This window comes from Pyxicephalus adspersus, chromosome 8 (genome assembly GCF_032062135.1).
Source record: "Pyxicephalus adspersus chromosome 8, UCB_Pads_2.0, whole genome shotgun sequence".
Lineage (NCBI taxonomy): Eukaryota > Metazoa > Chordata > Amphibia > Anura > Pyxicephalidae > Pyxicephalus > Pyxicephalus adspersus.
Genome location: NC_092865.1, coordinates 41,339,470 through 41,361,074, shown reverse-complemented (window position 1 = coordinate 41,361,074; position 21,605 = coordinate 41,339,470). Strand labels below are relative to the sequence as shown.

Sequence of the window (21,605 nt, the reverse complement as noted above, 5' to 3'; positions counted from 1 at the left end):
TGTATCCTCAGAGGGAAGGCGTAGCAATCTGGGTTAGTAGTACAACCTTGTAAGCAAGTGTTCAACAACCCCCCACTCCAAGGGCAAGGTAAAAAGTCACATACATCAGGGATGGCAATGCAAATGAACAAGCTCTCAGAAACCTTAACCCGAGGGCACTAAAATATGAATCGTTCCATAAGAAAATAAGCTAGGCATACTTTTAAGTAAATTACAATAGAAAGAAAAATTCCCGAGGACACCGGATGGAAGTAAATCAGCCCAGTAGCATATTATTGCCAGGTAAGTTGTCCAAGGCAGTGCAAAGAAGCAAGAGAACTCTTGAAGAGACCATTGAGTTTCTACCATGATGTGACTTTACATATTGTCATAACAGATAAAAACAAAGGAAATGTAATATTTATTCCAAAAAAGCAAGATATTCAGGTTTATTATAAGAAGGACTTATTTTTTCGTAATTTAAAAGTGGTAAGCATGCCTCATAGGAGGCACAAAAGGACATAGTTGACAGTCCAGGACCACAGAATTACCAGTGATTCCAAATAATTTTCCCCGGTGTTCTTCCTAGGGCTCTTCTGGATTCCGAGCCTAATCTGCATTGGCTGGAGGCAGAGGAGACACTTAACACAATCCTGTTTGACAAGTAAATAAAAACAAACATGGACACAGTTATAATTAGTGAAGCTTTACATTTATTAGCCTCCTTTTCTGACAGAGCTTTATTGATTATGTTGCAAATGTTATATATTTTAAACTGCCTTGTGTAGATACATACATTTTTTACATTTATATCAATATTTTTTTCACACATGCTGATTAGTATTCTTCACAATAATAGGAAACAATTTAGATTTTTAAGGCCATTCCTAAAATGTTACCTATGTGTAGTATTCTATGAAAAAATCTTGCACATACTTTAGGAACATTTACATTTAAAGTCAACAAAAACATTTCAATGCACTATATTATTGATTTGACCCTAAAAGAAAACAATACATCACATGTTAAGGGTAAGTATTAATCACTGATAATCTTATAGCCGATTAGAGCAAATGAGCAAAAAACCAATCACTGTATTTTCTATGTAAAATAAATCACATTTTTTTAGTGTGATCATCAACTCATCATTTAATGATGGTGGTGGTGTTTCTTCAAATATCCTACTTACCACGTTTGCTGCAAATTGTTTTAGGAAGTGGATGGGGAGAAGGGGTTGTGGTTGTAATAGCTGGGCTACATACTGCTACATCTAAAATATCAATTGCAGTAAGAACAGTCTCAAGTTAGTCAGTTAGTCCATTTCAAGTGAATAGAGCTTTAGATTAATACTTCAGAGGCAAATAGAGGTAACTTCTGCTCTATCCCCTTTGCCTCCTGTACTTAAATTGGCTGTAGGCTACTCTTTATTCTTTAATAAAAGATAAAGAAACGTGCCACACTTCAAATCTATTCACCAATGTTGTGTCCAAAACTCCATTCCTGAATAGAGACATCTATAATATATATCTCTTCTTGTGAGTATAAACAGTATATACAAATCCTAATAACTTTTCATGAAACAAAACAGAATACACACAAAAGGTATTACTGTAACTACAAACAAGTAAAGGAAACGTTTTTGGTACGTCTAGTATTGTAATAAAGCCCCAGCCATTATCTTTTTATCCAAATAATTGTGCCCTTCTAAAATGAATCTTACCCTGAATAATTAGGTCAACACACACATTTTCCCCCACCCATGGGCCTGTAGACAGGATGATTCCCACGGCTGCATTTATTCATGAGCACAGCTGTGGGAATCCTCCTGTCAGTGTGGGATCCCCGGGCACTAGAGGTTAAATGAGGACAAGTCTACCCATTCATCACCTCTAGTGCCCTCTACCCATTCATTGAACCTCTAGTGCCTGGGGATCCCACACTAACAGGAGGATTCCCATGGCTGTGCAGCCGTGGGAATCATCCTGTCATTGTGAGATAACCTGTAAGTTAGGTTAGTTACACAAATCACACACATTCAATAAATTACTTTAACATAATTTTTTTTTTACCACATTTTTTTTACACACGAATTTGTGCCGTTGAATCCTGTGTTTTTCGAGTTGGGTCTATCCAAATTGGAACAGCCATATTCCGGTTAAATATAAGGACAACCCTAATTCGAACACCAACACTAATAGTAATTATAGCAACCTAAAGATCTGAAAGTTATTTCAGGGAGTTCTCCCATGTTAGAAAAGGGTTGAGAAATGTTGAGAAATGCTGATTTAGAGTATATAGGGTTGAGACAGGCTGCGCTAGATGGTAACATACTTATAAAATATATGGATCCCCAAATAGAGGGTGAAAGGAATCGCTGTCACAGCAAACAATATAATAGTGACATAACTACTGTATTGCAATCATCCATATAGGAACGCAGAGTTCTGGAAAACCTTTTTGTTTTTCTTCTGCAAGGATGGACATCCCTGTTCTCTCAATTATGTTTCGTAATATGTGAATGTCTCTAATTATACTGCTGTCAATGGGATCTAGTCGACAACCTTGCCTGCCTACATTATCTTTTATTATTATTACACCATTTTCTTTCAAAGCATTTTTGCATCGTAGAAGATATATCAAGAGATCTCTGTCAGTCAGATGACCTAAAAACATGAAAATAGAACATAATCAGTTAGGGAACTAACGATTCATATTCAAATATGTAATATAATTTATTCTGTGTTAGGAAATATCTAGCTTTATATTACATATACACCATAGATACTCCAGTAAGAACCAAGATTTGCTTGTCCCCAAAAGGAACCTTTACAAAAAAGAATCTTGCTTTATACAAGGTTGACACTCAGTGGCACATCCAGAAAATGCATTTTGCTCTTATTAGATCAGAGCTGTCAAAGACAAGCTGTGTGTAAACACACTTTACATGAGAACACAGCATCATCTACTGATGGCCAACAACCATGCAGAAAACATAATTTAAGAGAAAATGACCCATTATAACCAACCTAAAAGCACAAGTATATGTAAAAAAGGGGGAATTACATATACAGGCTGAGCCCATGTGATTTTAAATAAATGTTTTAAAAATAACAGGCCATGGATTTATTTATTCACATTAGTTCCATTGTCATTTCTTCTTTCTGATTACAAATTTAAATGTTAGCAGAGATAGCTTCCTTTTTACGCTCCAAGCTTTTACTCAAGTCAAACAATTTTTTCAGATAAAAGTAGGTACTTCGGTTTATATTGAAGTACAGTGTATTTGACAAAAATATATACGCCATTAACACCACAAAGTTCAATTAAAATTCCATCCCAACCCTGAGCTAGGCATGCTGACTGGGTGGCCAGTAAAGGAAAGAGCATAGAACATGTGGCTCCCCTTAGAATAAGTCACATGTACAGTATTTCATATTGCAAAGTACCCTTTTTCTCCAGTGTTCAGGGACAAGGGTCTCTTCCCTACATCTGGTCTCTAAATGTTTATGGTGGAATTTTGAAGCCCCTTTATTAACTAGAGGAATTAGTACATTACATTACTTACGATGTAATGCAATGCACAATATTATATTTGCCTAACACGTGTTTACATGCTGCAGCACCATTGCTAAAAGCTAGATATACAAGTAATAAAGTAGGCAGGGATCCTGGAGGACATTCTAGAGCAAGTTTGGTTGTTGTAACAAAAGATTCCCAGCTTACATTCCAGAGAAATTCACATACATTCTGATTGACAACTAAACACTCTGATTCATGTTTTCTGATTGATCCCATGGTTCACCCAAACCAGCTCTATCGAGTTTTTATAGAATTTTAAACAGCTCAGAACTCACGAGTAGATGATACAGTACTACAGCATCTTCTTGCATTTTTTTGCAGTGTAATGCAGCGTTTTAGCCAGTGGATTGGGACCTGCACTAAGAGGACCTTGCTTGAAGTGCAAGGTCAGCTTCAAAAGAAACGTTTGACAAAGGAAGGAGTACTGCTGTAAGAAAATAAGTACAAGTACCTTGAGTACTTGAAGCAGCCTCCACCAGCTTTCTATATTGACATTTCAGACAAAAAGCACTTTCGTGACAGTGAGAAAACTGCCATTCCTGTGCATCTAAGGCTTTCCATCATAGTGATGGCCAAATAGAAAGGTGTGATAAAGGCTTTATAGCACTGTCATGCACAATACAGTACACTAAGAAAGTTTAGACAGTATCCCATGTAGGGACACCACTTGCGGTAGAGGCAGCAGCAGGACATGATTTAATATAGGAATACACTGACCTTCGGAGACCTGGCTAGTCTCAGTGGGAAACATTGAACAAAAAACCTAGAGTCCTTAGTGGACCGTGAAAGAGTGTGAAGTTAAATAAGAAGAAAGAGTAATGGGTTCACTGTGAACATGACAAACAATCTTTACTGATAGAAATAAAGTTCTAAGATGCTGCTGCTTTTGCCGGTCCCTACCTGTTCTAGGTGAAGCTGTTTGTGCTGCAAGATATTTCTGTCCTCTTTCTCCCCCCTTCTTTCCTGAAGAAGCAGAGTTATCCGTGAAACGCGTCAAATGGCTGTGGGGTATGCCCTTTGGGTTGGTTAGCCCAGGCAGACACATCTTGTTCCTATATGTTGCATATTTTTAAATATGTTTTAATGTAAATGTTTGTATAATAAATCCAATAAAGTTATAGTTTTTTATACAAATTTGTTGAGTTAAAAAATGTTGCCCTTAATCCTCCCCTTACTGAGCTAACTCCCAGGTTCTCCTTTCTTTGTTTAGAAAGCTGACTGCAGATATGTGATGGCACATATAGACCCTGTACTTCATATCTGCAGTGATCCCCTTGATAACAATCTCTATAAGGAAGACAACATGTGATGGAAAAAGAGATATAGAGCGTTGGGATAAAAAATGAGAAATAGGGCTGAGTGATTAGTTGCTCAATATTTATCTCAACAGGTCTTATTGTAAACCTGTAATGAGAGAAAGAGGTTACCATTGCTGGAATCTTTCTAAAATGCTGGTTGTCTTGTTTTATTGTATTCTTGTTACTGACTTTGAACAATATTACAGATTGAAAAACTCAGAGTAAGGTTTTTGACTCACTGGTTGTGAGTTTTGGTGTTCCACCATCAAATACCAACCTGAAACCCACTGCATCCAGATTACATCATACTTTTTTGGGGTGGGAATGAAGTCTTGGAGACAGTAGCAATAAAGAGTTTCCACCTTATCTGCTTCTTTTTGCAGATAGTTCTGGGCTTCTTCTAAGAATGGCTCCGTCATGTCCACCAATTCAATATTATTAAAAACTGGTAACAGAACATGTTTGCTCACTCTACCAATTCCTGAGCCACAATCAAGAGCAAAGTCTGTACCGGCATTTCCTGGTCCCTGTTATTAAAAAAAAGAAATGCAGTTAGTCTTTATTTGTAATGTCTTTGGAGCAAGTATAAAGAAAACAGTATTAGAGAAACATTGCAAAAAGAATTGCAGGATTCTTAAACATGGCATTTTTTGTAAATTTTCTATACAATATTGTGATATATATTTGGATTTTTTCATAAGAAAACATGATAGTGTCTCATAATGGTATGTCTTTTCTGCAATAAAAATGAGCTTTGCTAAGGGTTTCACCCTTGACAACCACCAGCTGACGCATATGCTCCCCACTGTGTACCTTACCAACGAATTACAGCCAATGTTTCTTAATCCAACTTTGTCATAAGTTCAACAATACCGAGGGCCCATTTACAATGAGGTATTTCACAGGTTTTAAGGAGGCTCATTTATTTTAGGTTTAAATAACGGACATTACCCTTTTTCAGTGACATGACATTGTGATATACTTCTGTGTTTGGGTTGGCCTTTACTGCATAGTTTATTGGACAATATTTACAATGAATGGCACGGCGAGCTGCATGAATATGCCTCAGGACACCCATTTTACATTTTGTTACTGCAATGCTTAAGTTTTGTGTCTGTGCAGAATGCCATTCTTTGAGCACATAGTTACAGCTACATGCAACAATCCATAAATTTACATTACACACTTTGTGACCTCGCTAACACTGGACAATTAGCAGACATTGTGAGATTATGGTAGGAGACACTACTCACCTGAAAATCGTCAGTGGAGCCTAAAAAATGCTTAATGGTTTTCACAGAAGTACCAACTGCTTTGTCAAGAGAAGGGGGAAGACAAATCAACACTAGAACCTTCAGCTGACAAAATAGGGAACTTCACCAACACATACAAAATGTAAAACTTTCTTGGACAGACTTTCCAACCATTAAAGTATGTGGGATAATTGCCAGACACTCCAAACGCAACAAATATGCAGACATACAAGATAAGGACATAAAAGGTATTGTAGTTGATTCTTAGCCGAAAAATACTCTGCATATGGCTGCAGAAGCTGCAAGTCAAGCAAATGGCATCGCTTGTGGCTGAGCCAATTCAAACTGATGCAAGGTTTATCTGAAGTCTATTAACAATATCCTACCCTGTAAATGACATTTATGTCCATTGGATCTCATGTTTCAAAGTAACAGCATTTTTTTTTTTTAGTCCATTTAGCTTAACTAATCAGCTTCTCACTATAATATGTGTCTTCTACAATCCTAAATCATTCCAAATTAGTATTGTGCTCAGAGAAGTCGATTGTAAATCATATCTGCAGTCTGCTGGAAATAATGTTATGAAGACAAATTATTGGACATAATGCTCAGTAGGCATGTGCAGTAAGAAGTGATTACATTGCAATCAGTGGGTGTTAGATTAGAAGCTAGGCAACCTTTTCCTTGAAGGAGAACTCCATTAAAAAAAAAAACATACTTGTTTCATTAATTTTAATTATTTAAAAAACATAGCATATATTTTTTTTACACAAGCTAGTTAGTAATGTAATGTAATTGTTTATTCTGCAGACGCTAACATTATATAAAAGATGTCAAAAAAACAAATACCCTATGGCAACGTGGAAGCATCTTTTACTTTACTGTTTCATGGAAAGAAAATGCAATTTTCCATTTGTGGGATCGGGTCATTGATATTCTTTAAGTAATGTATTAAAATACAAGTTAAAATATAGGCATCCCTCTGAAACAGAAGTTTCAGTTTTGGTGAGACCTGCAACTTACCTTATCAGAACACTGAGGGTGGACTAGGTGGTTATAAAGAACCAGATCCTCCCATTTAGGATTTAGTTTTTTTTTACCATGTCCTTTTCAAACCGTTCTTTCTTTAGAATAGAACAGGGTAGAGATCTACAAAAAGGTTTGTTGAAATACTTGTAATCCATAAATATCATCCAGGGGTAATTGTTTTTCCTGACAGTTCCATGTCAGCACATGAGTGAATGTGTAAGCTCCATCTCTAAATGAGTCATGCCATCCCTTTATTCCCTCACAGGCACATGTAAAAGCAAGCATATGGCCTTGGCTTTCTACTTACTTTGTTCTGATCTTTATACACATTATAGTAGATAGACCAAAACTACCAAACATTTCACTTCTTCTACCATATCCAGAAACATACATTTCCTGCCTGTCTATTATCTACTGATAATGAAAAAAGCTTTTGACTGAGTGAACTGGATGGATTAATCGTTTAGCCCTTACACAGAAAGTCTTAGACTAACTTACTTTCCAAAAACATCTTACATCTGCGTGTCCTTTAAAGAGCTGAGCAAAGTTATTTCAAAACCAATATTTCCAATTTGTAGAGACTCTTTAGTCACTGGCAAAGTACCAATGGATTGGCGTAAGGCCAATGTGGTTCCTATCTTCAAAAAGGGAGCAAAGTTATTACCAGGTAACTACAGACTGGTTAGTTTAACAACCATAGTTGGAAAGGTCTTAGAGAGTTTAATAAAGAACCACATAGAGGAGTTTCTGCTAGAAAATAATATTTTAAGTCATAGTCAGCATGGTTTCAAGAAAGACAGAAGTTGTCAAACAAATTTACTCTCTTTTTATGAGGAAGTAAGTAAACAGGTAGACGGTGGAGTAGCAGTTGATATAGTATACTTGGACTTTGCTAAAGCATTTGACACCGTACCCCACAGAAGGTTAATATGCAAGTTAGGGTCGATATGTTTAGAAAAGTCAATCTGTAAATGGATAGAGAACTGGCTTAAAGACCGCATCCAGAGAGTTGTAATTATTAATTTATACTCTGAATGGTCTAAGGTTATTAGTGGTGTACCCCAGGGTTCAGTGTTGGGACTATTACTGTGTAAAATCTTTATAAATGATAAGGAGTTTGGGAATAAAAGTACCATTTCTGTGTTTGCAGATTACACCAAACTATGTAATGAAATTAAGTCTATACAGGATGTATAATCTACAAGCAGACCTGGATGTACTGTTTGATTGGGCAGCCAAGTGGCAAATTACATTTAATATAGATAAATGTAAAATTATGCAATTGGAAGCTAACAACATGCATATTGTCTAGGGCAGGGGTCTGCAACCTTTGGAGTCGGAAGAGCCAAAAATTACAATTTACAAAATTTCGAAGTTTTTAAAGAGCCGCAAAATTTTTTCTTGCCAACAATAAATAGTACTCGCATAAATAAAGTTTTTTGATAAAAAAACTAATCTATTTATTCAACCTGAGTAAAAGGTTGCTGATAGCTTTGTTTGGAGCTGACAGGGAGAAGCCCTCCAGCTGATAGACAGGAACATTGGATGTATAGTAAGTGCCAGACAGGCAAGGTTTTCTTTTGCTATTTTTTGGTGTTTTATCCGCAACCTTTAAATAAACCTGACTACAAGTCAGCTTAACACTTAAACCTCGATGGGTGGTCTGAATTGGATGAATCAGACAAGTGACCTTTGACCCCAGCAAAGGCGATCCTGAGCTTAACCCCTCACAGGAAATAAACTAGAACAGACAGACTGATACATTTTATACAGCAAATTTCTTCCATTTTGCTAAAGTTTTATAGCTGGTATTGTATAAAATATAATAAATTAATTTGTATTAAATATTCCTCATTTTTTAGAATAAACTGGTTATTATCTAGGTATAAAATAATAATTATTTGCTAGAATAACAAGGAATTTAGTAAAACTGATAATATTGTACTTATTTATTATCAAACAAATACATTCAAAAGGCTTTTACTAAAATCTAGCAATCTTTAGCACATTGGTTAGTGTGTTGTTAACTATTTAGTTACAAAAATATTTATCTACTAACCCCAACAAATTTCCTCAGAAACTCTCTGGATGATTGGATGTCGGTATTGGAGAGGTCAGAAAAATCCAAGAAAAAGTGTGTCTTATACGGCAAAAAATACGGTAGTTTCACATAGGATGAGAGAAAGAGCCGCAGCTTCCCATCCAAAGAGCCGCATGCGGCTCGGGAGCCGCAGGTTGCCGACCCCCGGTCTAGGGGGAATACATTTGGGGGAGTCAGAAATGGAAAAGAATCTGGAGGTTCTGGTAGATCATAGACCTAATAAAAGCATGCAATGCCAAGCTGCAATATCTAAAGCTAGTAAAGTACTTTATTGTATTAAAAGAGGAATAAACTGCAGACATGGAGACATAATCCTGCCCCGGTACAAAGTATTGATCAGACCACATCTGGAATATGCAGTCCAGTTTTCTGCACCAGTTCACAAAAAGGACATTGTGGAATTGGGGAGAGAGCAGAGAAAGGCAACTAAACTAAAAAAAGGAATGGAGGAGCTCAGCTGGAGAGATTAGTTTAAGGGGGGATATGATCACCCTGTATAAATATATAGACAGTTCATATAGAGAACTCTCTTCCCCATTACTCCCTCAAGAAGTAGTTTCAGCAACTACTATAGATTGCTTTAAGAAAAAACTGGATGTTTTTCTAGAAGCACAGAATATAACTGGGTATTAAGGCTTTAAAGAAAACATAACAGTGACTGTTGATCCAGGGAACATCCGATTGCCTCAATTGTACCAGGGTTTTTTTGCCTTCTTCTGGACCAACTATGTCTCATAGGGTTTTATATCTGGGATATGGATATTTCCCTAGTGGTTGAACTTGATGGACTTACGTCTTTTTCAACCTAACCTACTATGTAACTATGTATATGTACTATTACCTAGAAACTTGATCAATGGTCTTTTACCTGATGCTTTTTCTATTACTAATGGAACAAGAACAGGTAGCTCTCTCCCACACTTTTTTTTCAATCATGATGGAAAATCTCACTTTCACTTTACGTAACAATGATTTTTTTCATGGCATTGAAACAGTCATTCCACCACAAAATGTCCCTGTATGTGGATTCAGAAGTCAAGATCTTCAAGGGATACATAGGTCCCCCAACCAATGGGTTGGACAAAAGTCATTACAGGGAAATACATCATAGGAGCAATGAAAGATCCAGACCACCTTCTCCTTACAGTTACATGCCTTTGTAGGATACATGAAGATTACCATCATCCTCCTAGCCCTTCAGATGTCTACTGGTCTTGCCCATTTCAGGGAAGACTATCTGCGAATACTGTTTCCTAACTATCAAGAACAGAGAGGCAGACATTCAGCATGAAGCTTTGGTGGTACAAAATTCTTTTAAGGACTTCTCCATGTCTGGCCAACAGACTTAACAGTTTCATCTGAAAAAGGAAAGAGACACAAAAAAGCTTTGAAGACTCTATTTCTGTGTGGGTGATTCCCAAGAGGATTGTGAAGGCTTTGACTTTTCTCTGGTCCAGCCATGTGTTAATCCATGAGAGCAGTGTTGTCCTGGGATGACAAGTGGAAGCCTCACCAAAGAAAATAAGTTTACCCTAGATCTTTTAGTAAATAAAAAAAAGAATGATTCATAACTCTCTTGGTTGATGTTGCTCCAGTGTGGCTAGAAAAATATATCACCCTATCGTTGGACAATGTAGTCTAATTAAACCAACATTAGAAAGATGCATCAACCTAGATCTAAAAAATGTCAGCCTGGCCTACCTGGATCCTGGTTTATTCCACAGGATACCACCTACTTGAAAAAAGAAAGATTCAATCTTTCCACTCAGGATAGAGAAAGGCAGTCTCTTAAGTTGACAACATCAAAGACAAAACCCACAATATCAAGAGGACAGCCCTGGAAGTTTATGAAAACAACTCACTCTAGATGTCTCAACAAATATCCCAACTAACCCACTGAAGTGATTTTTTCAGTACACTTTTACTTCAGCAAACCATAGTTTTTGTGTCCCAAAATAAGTACTTTACTGGGTTTACTTTTTATATATATGGTCAAAAGTAGGATGTGAGAATAGAGGTCTGTGATAAATGTAATTTTAAACACATTTCAATTTTTTTGTAAGTATTATATGCAAAAAAAAGTATTTTATGCAAAAAAGTAAAAATATACTTAGAGAGTAACAATACATATTACCAAAACAGAACAGACAACCAACCCTTCTGTACAAATGCCTGCTTAGGCAATAAAGATTGATTTAAATGAAGCACTGGGCCAAAATAAAGCATATGAAAATGTTATGAACACTATTGACAATGCCATGTAATATGTGTGCAATAAACAAAAGAGAAAATATTAGACAGTGCACAACTAACCTCTACAGCTAATAAAACCAATAAAGACCTCCGACAAGTGGTCTTAGGCAGGGCTTAGCACACGAAGAGATCGAAAACTAAGTGATCAGTGTTTGTAGATACCATAGACATAGACATGCCATAGAAAGGATATTACTGTTAACAATGGGAAGCACTGGAAGACACTGAACAATTACAGTGACAAGAGGCAGCCAAGAGGTTTATATTTACAGTAAAGTAGTGGAAAGTACTGCAGGCTTAACAGTGTCTAAATATGAGGGCGTTTGAGTGCAGTTTTTCTGTTACCTACTGTTACTTACCTTAACCTGCCATACAATGCTCTGTGAATTTCATTCTCCATTGTACTCATTCCATTACCTTAACCTGCCATACAACACTCTGTGAATTTCATTCTCCATTGTACTCATTCCCCTGTGGGGAGAGAAAATTTGCTGGCCCTCTTATTCATGGGGCTTACAGATTCCACCATAAGCTCCCAACTAAAAGTAACCACTAACCTAAAATAAACCAATAACTAATGCAGGACATTTAAACAAAGGTAGGAAAAAGGATGATTGCCCAAAGAGTTAGACAATTTATAAATATATTTATATACCGGTACATATATATATATAATTCTTTTGAAAGATGTATTTGGAGTACAAATGAATGAGGCCTTTTATAGCAAGGATCTGATATATTGATAAGTACACTAGAATTTGGAATTTGTTGGCAGGTGCTAAATATTAAAGTATTTGTTACAGTTCTTAAGTAGCTGACGGTGAATACCTGTAGTAGCAACCAAGATCACAAATTGGAAGTAAAAATATCCTGACCTTTTCTTCTGAGTAAAGCACACAGGGGGATATATTCTTTATCGTGGTCTAATATTAACTAGCAAAAGTGTGCTTGTTCCAGAAGGGGCAAGACTGGAAATATTAGAAATAGTGTTAATGAGTGTTTTAGTAGGCAGCATATGGAAATGACTGTAAGGAGTCTGACATAGAGAAATGTAGAGAAGCAGATATACAGAAAGTAAAATGTCAGAGGGTATGACATGGGGGTCATTGGGTTCAGGTCCAAGACCCCAGCTGCCTCTCCTGCCGTGACTTGCCCCTGCATGCTAATATATATATATATATATATATATATTTATATATATACATAAAATAGTAAATATACGCACACACCTACCAACCACTTTTTATAAGGTGTTCTTTGCTAAAACTTTGCTTTGTGACATGGTGCATTATCTTGCAGTAAGTAGAGCCCAAAGTGTGCCAGTAAAATATCTTATACATAATTACACCACTACCACCAGCCTGAAATTGTCAAATTTTACCCTACCATCTGAATGTTGCAGCAAAAGTTTGGCTATATCAGTCCAGTCCACATTTTTCCAGTACTTGTTTTTCCAGTTTTGATGAATCTGTGTAAATCTGTGTAGCTTTAGGTTCCTGTTCTTGACAGGAGTGACAGAAGGAGGTCTGGTCTCCTGCTGCGCTAGGCCATCTGCTTCATGGTTGAACTCTGCTTTCAGAGATACCTTTCTGCATACATTGGTTGTAACAAATGGTAATGAGTAATTGCTGCCCTTCTATTAGCTTGACCCAGTCTGGCTATTGTCATCTGACCTCTGGCATTAACAAGGCATTTTTTGATAAGTGGATATTTTCCCTTTTTCACACCATATTCAGTAAACCCTAGAGATGGTTGTGCACGGAAAACCTAGCAACTCAGTTGTATCTAAAATGCAACACCAACAACCTCGCCACATTCACTTAAATCACTATACTGAACTTCAGAAGATTGTCTTGGGCCTGATTTATTAAAGCTCTCCAAGATCAGTAAATCATCCAACAAAGTGTAAAAGGTGGAAAAAACACCTGACCTATAGGACGTGGCATGGAGATCAGCCAAGTAGAGAAGAAAGGAGTACCTTAAGAGTGTAAGAGTGGGTGGCAGAGGCAATAGACCTCAGCAATGCAGCATAGGGGAAACTGGCATCTAGGGTGCAGGCCAGTAGAGCCAGGCCCGGTGATAGTACCATGATTACCTTAGCAGTTGTAGCCTTGGCTGGTTAAATTGACCAAATTGATTCAGTGGATGATGATGAAAAGGGCATAAACTGGGTTCTGCAACCTCTTAACAGCAGAGGTAGCAGAAACAATGATACAGAACCAAGGAGTCTAGATAAAAGTCCAAGTTACAAAAGTAGGTAGCAGCACTTAGCAGTAGGCTGCATGCCTCGAGTTATGGCTTGCTAAGCCATAGCATAGTGTGTAACTGCTGGAGTCTGTATCTTCTGCTGGCAGAGGATAATAAAAGGGCACCCTGTGTTCAAGTTGAGGATGTCCTTATATCTCACATATAAGCTACGGTATGTATTCTGCTATCATCCGCTTCATCTTTTACCAGTTCATTCTGTCCACTACCAGCAACCCGTAACATCAGTGTTTGTTCATTACAATCCAGCATCATGAAACCATCTAGGAGGGGCCCAAGAACAGGTTGAGAATAGTTTAATCCACATTGCAACAGTTAAACCACTAAAATGCACCTTCATTATGCTTTCTGCTTTGATACTAACGCATTTCACCAAAACTGCAATATTATGATAAAATGTTTTTCTCTTTTGTAATGTATATTTAAAAAACAAAACATGTTTTCACCTTTGTTTTGTTCTTATTGCTTTTAAGTTCTGCTAATCCTTCATATCTCAGGGTGTTTTGCTGATGGCGACAATAGAAAACCATTCCATGCATTATGTGTTGTAATCTCCATCAGAAACCTGATTCTCAGTGGGTGACAATGTAGGAGCAAACCAAGGAGATAGGGACAGATTGTTGTTAATTAAAAGTTATTAACCTCCTTGCAGTTAAGCCCGACCTTCGCTCGGGCAAAAAAAAACTGCAAGGATGGTTAAGCCCGAGATTTTAAAAAAAAATTTCATGAAAAACAGTGGATCACTTTTGGTACAGAAATCTAGACCTCAGTGTAACGCTTAGGTGGTTAAACAAAGATATTCACAGTAGTAGTATCAACCAGTATTTTTTTTTTTTTTTTATTGAAGGCTGTAGTTTTAAACATTTTTAAATCGCCTTTTGAAATTATATTAACATGTGAAAGCTTATGTTATTTTGGTAACTGGGTTTACTTATACTGTACTTTAGGTTTTAAGGTGTTTAGGTTTTTTTTTGTTTTATTATTAAACAATGTTTAAACATTGTAATAAACATTGGAAAATATTTTTGTGAGGCCAAAAATACCACAACTGATCGATCCTGTTTGCCAATCTGATATTTTTCCCACTAATCTAATCTAATGATCGTTCTGAAGTTAAACTGCACAGCAGTGTGGTCTGCCTGTGGACAGGGTATTCTAAGACAAGTAATTCTGAATTGACATTGGATAAAAGACAAATTAGCCCCAAATAAGCTAACACCTTTTATGCCATAACAGCAAATGGGTACATAAAAAGAATCAAACAAACCAAAAGAAAACAATTTGAGTCATATATAAATGCAAACACTTTAAATAGTTTGTCCCAAACCTTCTAAATTCCCATTCTTTATGTGCAGTTTGACTTGGAAGTTGGAACATTAACATATCTACTGGTGGGATCAAAAGATAATATAACACAGAGATATCAGAAAAACAAATAGATCTGTGTTAATTTTTTACATATTGCATTATAAGGGCATTTTTTATTTTGCTACTTTAAGGTACTAATAAGAATTCTGCTGTTGTTTTACGATGGTATTTATGGAAATAAACTAGAACAGACAGACTGATACATTTTATACAGTACATTTCTTCCATTTTGCTAAAGTTTTATAGCTGGTATTGTATATAATAATTTCAATATAATCCTAATTTTTTGGAATAAACTGGGTATTTTCTAGGTATAACATAATAATTATTTTCTAGAATGACAAGGAATTTAGTAAAACTGTTAATATTGTACTTATTTATTATTAAACAAATACATTCAAAAGGCTTTTACTAAAATCTAGGAATCTTTAGCACAATGGTTAGTGTGTTTTTAACTACTTAGTTACAAAAATATTTATCTACTAACCCCAACAAATTTCCTCAGAAACTCTCTGGATGATTGGATGTCGGTATTGGAGAGGTCAGAAAAATCCCCCATCATTCCTTCGTCTGTGGCAGGGACATCCTTGTAGAAGTTTCTTGCTCTAATTTAAAATTGCATCTCCCCATCAATTACTTCGCTTGTCATAGCAAATAGTTTCACTGTGAAAACATGATAATGACTTTAGGACACTTCACTATAAAAAACTCGATACTAAAAATATTTACAAAGCATTCATGACGTACTTTGTATACTTTCTTTTCTTAAGTGATCACCTTAATTTAAAGCAAAACCTAAAGCCATACATTTGTTGTTTCGAAAACCTCTGAAATACTTGCCTTAATCCAAATGTTAGGTCTGTTGGCGTCTGGCTAGTTGCTGTTTCCAGGTCTTGAGATGGTTCTGAGGTTTATTTCTGTATAAGACACCCATTCTCTGCCTCTGCTTCAAACAGAACTCACATTTGAAAACAGATTAAAAGCAAGAGCAGCAGTGAAGGAGCAGTTGAATGTACTATAGCATACTCTGCTCGTGAAGAGCTTCCTATGGACCCTTGTGCCCCAGATACTTCTGTATACTTGTGTTCTCACATAATCTACAAGTTCTACTGAATCCCTATGTGCTTCAGTAACTCCATCTATTCCTGCTTCTCTGATTACTAATTCTTGTTCCTATCAATGCCTGTTTGCTGCCTGCTCTGACTTCAGCTTATCTTTGACCCTTGATTGTTTTGGGTCTTTGTTTAATGGCCACCTGTACTCCTGTGTCTGGAGGCCAAAGCTTGGAAGCCATCCACAGTAAAGCCCATCATCTCTGGTGTGGTGGCTCTTTAAGCACCGGTCTAATCCTTAGACTGTGCCTTGTTCTATTTTAGGACTTACAGTTTCTTACCAGCTTCAGTACTGGGTGTCTACTTCCAAGAGCAAGTCAGCTTTGAGCGAATTGAGATCTCTTTCTATGACAGTTTGCTTGAAGATATCCAATATATTACAGTCATATGCTGACTCTAACCAGCTACTTTCACAGGGAATACATGCCTATGTAGTCACCCAAATCCAGATGCTGTGAACGTTTTGTACACTCACCACATGGCTGGATCAGTGACAGTTCCCTTCTGCTTTGGTAGCCAAAGTTTTGGACCATTTCCATTTCTCTCTAGCACAATCATCCACCATTTCAATGGCTTCCACTGTACCTGATGCTTAGTATGAACTTTTTGGGCTTTTTGTTAACAAATGCAACATTCACTTTGAACTTCAGCATTATCAGAAGGGAACTATGAAGGGAACTACTTTCCTATGACACCTTGGCTTTAGCATTGTTAACAGCCCATATGAAAGCCTTTGTGGGTCCCTTCAGAATACAAATAAAAGCTGACTTTGACAACCTTTCCTTTAAGTCGTGAACTACCACACATACCACGTGCTTTCATCATGGATACCGTGAGGTTCATTTCCATATCTCTGCAGCACAAGTAGCAAGCAACAACAAGGCTCTCAGAGCTACTTCCTAATAGGGTTGGAACAGGTTAAAGATGAACTTGCTGTTTTTAAGCTCTCCACAACCCATAGGAATTTGATCTCCCTGGATATACAAAAAGGCATCCTCTTGATCACCTGTCCATTCTGCAATAAAATCCTGCCTGTCTTTAGTTCCACTTTAAGGCCTCTGTCACAGCCCAAGGATTTCATAATTGATTTTGTTGTGCTCTATTTCCAGCAGCCCTGGTACCCATCTTCATGTTTGAAATGTTCAAATTTCATTGTATGTCTCTGACAATGGGGTCCAATTCACCTCCCAATTCTGGATAGGTATATACAAGTTCCTAGTTTTTTTCTAACCATACTCTTCCGCCTATCATTCACACATACACAGATAGGCTGAGAAAGTAAATTATTTTTTAAAGCACTTCCTTTCTGCTTTTGTGTCCACCCACCAGAACAATTGGGTTACACGTATGCAGTTTGTTGAATTTGCCCACAACATCCATCTCAATTCCAGTACCCAAAAAATGTTGTTCTTCACTGTTTATGGCAAATATCCACGTCTTTGTTCAGTTCTGGATTCCAAGATCAGTAATGGTAGACTTTAAAACCTAATTGACTTGAAAGGCCTTAATTCAATGAAGATCTTGAGTCTCTGCATAGGATGTATTGGGCTCTCATGTGGTAAAGTTTCTTGATTCTTTATTTTGTAGTTGTATGTTGATTGGGTAAATTGGGTATCATCTGAACTAGAAGGTATCATCCATATTAGTCTGTCAGGTTTAGGTTGTTTTTTGTAAATTTATTGATGAGACATCATCAATTAGGTTGCTTGTAAACACCTAAGGTCAACTAAAGAAAACCTAAATAGTGACATAGTACCATGGGTTGAGTAGGGACAGGGAATATGCAGCTACCTGGAAAATAAAATTGCGAACAGCCAGGTAAGCATGTTTTATTGCAGAATGGACATTGCCTGTTGCCAGTAAAATTCTGCTGGCTCACAATTTTGGAATGCATGTGCATATATAGAACTATAGTTGTACTTTAAATAAAGAAAAATATTAAAAATGAAGTTTGACTTTTTTAGTTATATAATGGAAGGTATCCTATTAATTAGGGCAGAAAACAACAACAGCAACAGTAGAACATATCTCAAGTTTGTATTGCTGCCTGAGCCAAAGATTTGGTGATTTATACTAATTTTCTATATAAGTATCCTATCAGAAGTGAGAGGAAACCTAATTTCCTAACATGAAACTAGGGCCAGAGTAAGATTGTAAACTTAATATGGAAATAAACTAATATGGTGTAGTATCTATACTTTAGTTTGGAGGTTATTCAAATAATATATGCAGTTAAACGTTTTGGCATTAAAATTACAAACATTCCTTATAAAACTGGAGGCTTACATTGGCACTTATTCCTGTCACCACCTGTTAAGAAGTTAGCTTCTTTGCGAATGAAAGCTAAATATGTAATTCAATATGATCTTGTTAAGCTTGCTACATACTTAAAATAATTTCTGAGTTTATCTTGGCATAAGTGACCTTTAACTGCCATTTCTTTTTGTTTCTTGAAATAAATCACTGCATTACACAGATGTCATAAGTGATTTCCAACCTTCATTTGTAAGTGCAGTATTTCTTGTGCATTTACTACATTCGCTGCATTGTTTGGCTAAAGGTATTGTTTCAGCTATATCATACTAACCTAATTTAACTTTGACATCAGTATTTAAATATTTGCTGCTATGCAGATCAATATACAGAGAATAACAACATCTATTAAAATAAGAGCTGTAATCAATAAAGAAAGTTATTATATAGAGGTTTAGAGTAAACATTATTATATCTGATCAAACAAAAACACATATAACCATATATAATGCTTTCAATGTCTCTGTCCTGTCTCTTACAGGCCTGACATTTTTCTCTATTTTTAATTTACTATACACTTTCCTGGGTGGGGAGTAGTGGGTATTTTTTTTTTTTATTGATTGGGTCTTTTACATGCAAGTGGAATTGTCTCTGCTATTCTCCACCTGCTTTTTGCTTATCCCCTACCTACCTTAGGAAGATGGGGAGGTCTATATTCCAGGAATACTTTTTACATAAGAAAATTTGGGAATCTGCAGCTGATAAGGAGTTGGTTTTCTCTATGTTTTCATTTGTCTCTGTAGTACATTTTACAAGGTTCTTCTAATGTTATTGGATTTTGCTCTTTTGTACTGTAATTTCTTGGTATATATCTAAAATAGATACAGATCATGTAAACATCATAGGTTGGGTCTATATAGTCATATATGGTTTACATCCACACAATGTATATATGCCCTGACTTTTGGAGCTACTAAGTTTACTATGTGATTACTGTCTCAGTCGCCTAACTAACAATTTCAAATGAGCAATGGTAGCCTCTTTCTTTTGAACAGATTGCCTTAAAGGATAGCAGAAGCAGCACTGTTTATGGTATTATTTGTATGGGAGAACAAGTTGATGTGAGATGCAAGCATGCATGTAAATTGATGTGCAGTCAACTTTACATGGACGACAGATAGAAGAGCTGCCATTGCTGACCTGTATTTTAAGTTTCATGCTTTGGACCATCCTGTTGATGATGACTTCTGTTTCTAGTAAGTCGTTAGCATGATTTAAACTATTGTCATTCATGTTTCATGTAAATGACCTGCTAGTCATAAAAAGGATTAAAGCCCAAAAGGATACATCTTAAAAAAACAAACAAGCCAGCGATGCCAACTCTTTAGGAAAGTTTCTATTCCTAGGAAAACATGAAAATAAATATATAAATAATATTGTCTTGCAATTGCAAGAATTGCAAGTAAAAGAATGTGTGACTGGTGAGAATTGTTCTGTCATTAAATCTGTGATAAGTAAATCATTATAATCCATGAGATACCAGCACTTTACCACCATTCAGTGTGGACATGATTTTGGCAAGCTTAGAGGAAAGTATTAAAAGAAGCATTAAAGCAGTGGTTTAAGGTAATCTATGTCATTTAAAATGGAAATCTCAGATGTAATAGTATTATATAATAAAATCAGTAAGGTTTCCACTGGACACTGCATACAGAGAACTTTACCAGCAAACACCCATGGTCTTAGTGTGATATGCTCCTAGTGCAAAGTGCAGTAACCTTATCACCCCGTCACAATCTATCTGGTTTGGCTTCATTGCTTTACAGTTGGTTTACATTAATCATTGTATTTTTTCTTTTTGGATCATTTATTGCAAAAGTTGTTGATGTTTATGGGGTATGTTGGCACATGACTTCAACAATTAGGTATATCAGAAACACAGAGAAGACTTGAAGTATGTCTTTTAAGCAGATCATAATTTGGAATGTATGAACAGCAGAAAACCACAATTTGGGGATGCTAGACTATATTATTATTAATAATATTAATAAACAGTATTTATTTAGTGGCAATATATTACACAGTGCTGTACAATAAATAAGGGTTGCAAATGACAGACAGAGAAGAGAACCCCGCCCAGAAGAGATTACAATTTAGGAGATACAATAAATAAATGCGTAGATTATTTTACTATAGATGAATTAATCTGCCAGACTTTGATATCTGTAAGTAATATTTAGTATCTCATACTTGCAAATTGTTTATTAGATTTATTTAGGTTTATTGCAAATTGAGTTTATTAGAATATGGTCAGCAGTGCTAGTATTTTGCTGTACAATACCTAACAAAAATAAAATTTCTATAATAAAACTTATTGTTGGCGTATTGCTTAACCACATAACTTATTAATATAGTTAGCATCAGTATGTGTAATAGCATTACAAATTAGTAATCATTTACAAATTTTGCCTATTTTCAAGCATGATAACCTAATTGTGTCAGAGTTTTTCCTTGCTGTAGAATTCCAAATCCGATTGTGTTTCATGTTATATTTCATTGAATGCTACATGCAACTGGATTTCCAAAATATTGATATGGAATGCTTGTTGGTTTATTATGTAAATGATTTGAATAAAATAATGCATCTAAAACAAGTTAAAACACAAAATAGCACTTACCTAGTGGATATTTTTCTAACAAAAAGAGATAACTTTCAAAGAAATCATTCCTTATGGCCTTGTGAAGAACTAGGGATGTGCTGTGCCTGCAGAGTTCTTCATCTGTTTTGTGCCAACGTGACTTAAATGCAAGGTGTGCTCCCAGGTGCGCCATCTTTGTGACTAAAGAAAAGATAAACCATAATCTATGGAAGTCTAGGCTGCTGTATTTAACAGTTTCAGTACTTGTCACTTTACACCATGAACAGAGAAGTGTAAGCTTGTGTTATTGGCTGTGAATGTTCTGTGAGCACACAGCAGCTGCTTGTTGGAACAGATAGTAAAAATTCAGATGGACATTTGCTGCCCTGTAAGTGTAAATTGACACTTTCATCCATATTCAAAAATGGCAAGGCTATTTCTGGACGATGCACTTCAGAATGCCTGTTTGGATTCCA

At 36.2% G+C, this 21,605-nt stretch overlaps 1 protein-coding gene across 2 annotated transcripts; it reads right to left on the bottom strand.

Moving 5' to 3' along the window:
- Positions 1–672: 672 nt before the first annotated feature.
- On the bottom strand, positions 673–21,435 carry NTMT2 (N-terminal Xaa-Pro-Lys N-methyltransferase 2). Of its 2 annotated transcripts, none has more exons than XM_072420159.1 (4): positions 21,169–21,435; positions 15,613–15,788; positions 5,134–5,383; positions 673–2,642 (listed from the first exon to the last, which is right to left on the bottom strand). In XM_072420159.1, exons 2-4 carry the CDS (start codon positions 15,685–15,687, stop codon positions 2,386–2,388), a joined length of 582 nt encoding a protein of 193 aa, XP_072276260.1. In that variant the 5' UTR covers positions 15,688–15,788; positions 21,169–21,435; the 3' UTR covers positions 673–2,385. The 2 variants fall into 2 exon arrangements, with proteins under 2 accessions (XP_072276260.1, XP_072276261.1); XM_072420160.1 differs by lacking the exon at positions 21,169–21,435 and adding an exon at positions 19,691–19,880.
- Between the last annotated feature and the right edge of the window lie 170 nt (positions 21,436–21,605).